The sequence below is a fragment of the Lipotes vexillifer genome, unplaced genomic scaffold (genome assembly GCF_000442215.2).
Source record: "Lipotes vexillifer unplaced genomic scaffold, Lipotes_vexillifer_v1.1 scaffold1235, whole genome shotgun sequence".
Taxonomy (NCBI): domain Eukaryota; kingdom Metazoa; phylum Chordata; class Mammalia; order Artiodactyla; family Lipotidae; genus Lipotes; species Lipotes vexillifer.
The window spans coordinates 964,301-967,190 of NW_006775530.1; the positions used below are offsets into that span (position 1 = coordinate 964,301).

Consider the following 2,890-nt stretch of genomic DNA (forward strand, 5'->3'; position numbering starts at 1 on the left):
AACCAAAAAAAAAAAAAAAAAAAAAAAGAAAGAGAGCAAGGAAGCATGAGCAATGAAGCTTTTTAGGGTCAGTGAAATTCAGATAATAGTAATTAGCTAATATTCATTTAGAGCTTACTTCATGCCACGTAATTTATCATACTTTACACATATTAAAACTTAATTCTCACAACCCTGTGAGGTTAGGTCCTGTTGCTGGCCCTACTTTATAGATGAGGGAACTCAGGCACAGAGGGCGTGGGGTGCTTAAGTAATCACTTAGAGGCCACAGAACCAGTGAGTGGCACAGCTGGAGTTTGAGCCCAGAAAGTCTGGCACCAGAGTCTATGTTCGTTATTTATTTATTTGTTTGGCCGTGCCTCTTGGCTTGTGACCAGAGATTGAACCTGGGCCCTCGGCAGTGAAAGCACAGAGCTCTAACCACTGGACTGCCAGGGAATTCCCCAGAGTTCATGTTCTTAAACCTGTCACTGTGACACCTGCCTGTAATGTCAGCTAGGCTGTTATTTGTATGTGGAACTTCTTTTCCAGCTCTATTTTTTCCTCCTTTACAATTTTCTAGTGGTTCTAGCATTGTGGAACTTCAGAGGCCTTACTCAGTAGAAACCTTTTATAGTGTTGCTTCATCTTCCTGGATCCACCATAGTTCTGGTCCATCTCCCATGGGAGCCAAAAGCAATGTATTCTGTGTATAATTTCATGATGCTCCTCCACTGGAACTGGAAACTGCACTAGTAGTAAAACTAGTTGGATAAGAAATACATCAGTGAAGTGACAGAATTGTGAAGATTGACCACAATTGTGAATTTAAACAAGATAATAATATCATGTACTGTTTGGAACAACTTTCTTCATGAAAACTTGAGGGGTGCACATTTGTACCTAGTTTTATACACTGCTGATGGTGATAGACTAACCCGGTGATTGATGGTGCCCTTGTCTCTTAGGTAACAAAAGTAATCCTGGCCTTCCATCGTGCCGAAGAGGCTGCCTTCAGCAGTGGGGAGCAAGAGCTCTTTGTCCAGTTCTGCACTGTCTTCCTGGAAGACCTCGTTCCTTATTTAAATCGCTGTCTCCAAGTCCTTTTTCCTCCAGCTCAGATGGCACAGACCTTAGGTAAGAGAAGGGAAAAGATTTTTAAAACTATTTTATTGACATAATTCACATACTAAATAATTCACCTATTTGTAAAATTCAGGGTTTTTAGTAAGTGTACACAGGTGTGCAACCGTTACTACCATCTAGTTTTAGAAAGATCCCCAGTGTTCATTTGTGGTCATTCCCCATTCTTGCCCTTAGCCCCTGCCAGCCACTAATCTTTCTGTTGCAGTAGATTTGCCCTTTCTGGACATTTCTTATCAACAGAATCATACATTATGTTTATATCTAGCTAAGTGGAAAAAGCCAGTCACAAAAGAACCACATAATGTATGATTCCATTGACATTAAATGTTTACAAATGGTGTTTTTAAAATATTTTTTAGAATTTGCCTTCCCTTCCCTATGGGCCAGTGATCCCACCAGCAGAGTGGCTGCTCTCTGTTCCCCCAGCTTTTCCTTGGGCCTGTCCAGGGAAGCCAGTGCCTGCTGAGGCTCTCCTGGTACTTTTTTTCTCCATCCGTCCTGCACTGTGCTGTTCCCATTACTTTCAAAGTCTGGCTTTACCGCATAGGTGCCTGTCCCATATCACAAAGGTGATTTTTACTGTATTGAAATGTGGTAACTGTGTTCGTTACTTCCAATAAGTGTTTTTTTGTTTTTGTTTTTTTACCTGTGACACATAATTAAATTCATTAAACGCTTTTTCCACTTCTATTCTTTACCCTCTGGGCCAGGTATTCCACCCACTCAGCTCTCCAAGTACGGAAACCTGGGGCATGTGAACGTCAGCGTCGTCCAGGAGCCTCTGGCTTTTATCCTGCCGAAGAGAGAGATGGCCTTCTGTCTAGACGACAAGGCGCTAGTCCCCGAGTTCACAGCTCCAGCGCCAGAACCCTCCGCCGAGGGGCCAGTCCTCGAACCTGTCACCCCGGCTTTCCCTGACGGGGGGCAACAGGAGGTGGGATCCGTGGGACCGCCGCAGGAAGCCGACGAGCCTAGTGCAGGCACTTGACAGGCGCCCCCTGCGCCCAGGCCAGCGCGGCGGGTACCGGGGCCCCGGCGCCCGAGGGGCTTACTTACTGCAGCGCCCGGTGGGAACGGGAGTTGCCGCGCGTGGGAGAGGCTGCGAAGGCATAACTAACGGGGGAACCTCCTGGATATTCTTGTAAATGCTTGATTAAACTATCAGAAATGGAATTAAATAATAAAGCTGATGGACGCCACCCAGAGGCAGGCTGCGAAAGTGTGAGCGGCGCCGGCGTTCCCGGAAGGCCCGCCGTAACTGCACTTCCCGGAGTCCCTGGGGGCGGGAGCTTCGGCTACGGGGGCCAGCGAGGGACGCGTGCGGGCGGGTGGCTAGGTTCCACGCGCCATGGGTCAGCTGGGGGCTGGGCTGCTGCTGCGGTGGCTGCGGGCGCGTGGCTGCGTGGGGCTGGCCTTGCAGTGGGGAGAGCGTGTAGCGGGCGGCGGCGCCCGGGCCTGCAGCTCCACGCCCCCCCCGGATGGCCTCGAGGGCCCGGCGCCCCGCGCTCCTACTGGCGCTATGCGCGGCGTCTGGTGCAGGGAGCGCCGGAGCCGCCGTACCCGCGCGTGTGCCAGGTCGGGGACCCGGCGCTGCGGGCCGTGGCGGCCCCGGTACAGCCGGCACAGCTGGCGGGACCCGAGCTGCAGCAGCTGGTGCAGCGGCTGGTGCAGGTGATGCGGCGCCGCCGCTGCGTGGGCTTGAGCGCGCCGCAGCTTGGAGTGCCACTGCAGGTGCTGGCGGTCGAGTTCCCCGAGGCGCTCTTCC

At 51.3% G+C, this 2,890-nt stretch overlaps 2 protein-coding genes across 2 annotated transcripts in view; both read left to right on the plus strand.

Annotated features, from left to right (window-relative positions):
- The window catches only part of COG8 (component of oligomeric golgi complex 8), a 7,369-nt gene extending 5,256 nt beyond the window's left edge, over nucleotides 1–2,113 (plus strand). The window contains exons 4-5 of the mRNA XM_007449930.1: nucleotides 948–1,116; nucleotides 1,836–2,113. Of these exons, the coding sequence (XP_007449992.1) occupies nucleotides 948–1,116; nucleotides 1,836–2,113 (447 nt within the window). The remainder of the gene's footprint in view (nucleotides 1–947; nucleotides 1,117–1,835) is intronic.
- Nucleotides 2,114–2,473: 360 nt separating this feature from the next.
- PDF (peptide deformylase, mitochondrial) overlaps nucleotides 2,474–2,890 on the plus strand; it is a 1,604-nt gene continuing 1,187 nt past the window's right edge. The window contains 2 exon segments of the mRNA XM_007449950.1: nucleotides 2,474–2,621; nucleotides 2,624–2,885. Of these exon segments, the coding sequence (XP_007450012.1) occupies nucleotides 2,474–2,621; nucleotides 2,624–2,885 (410 nt within the window).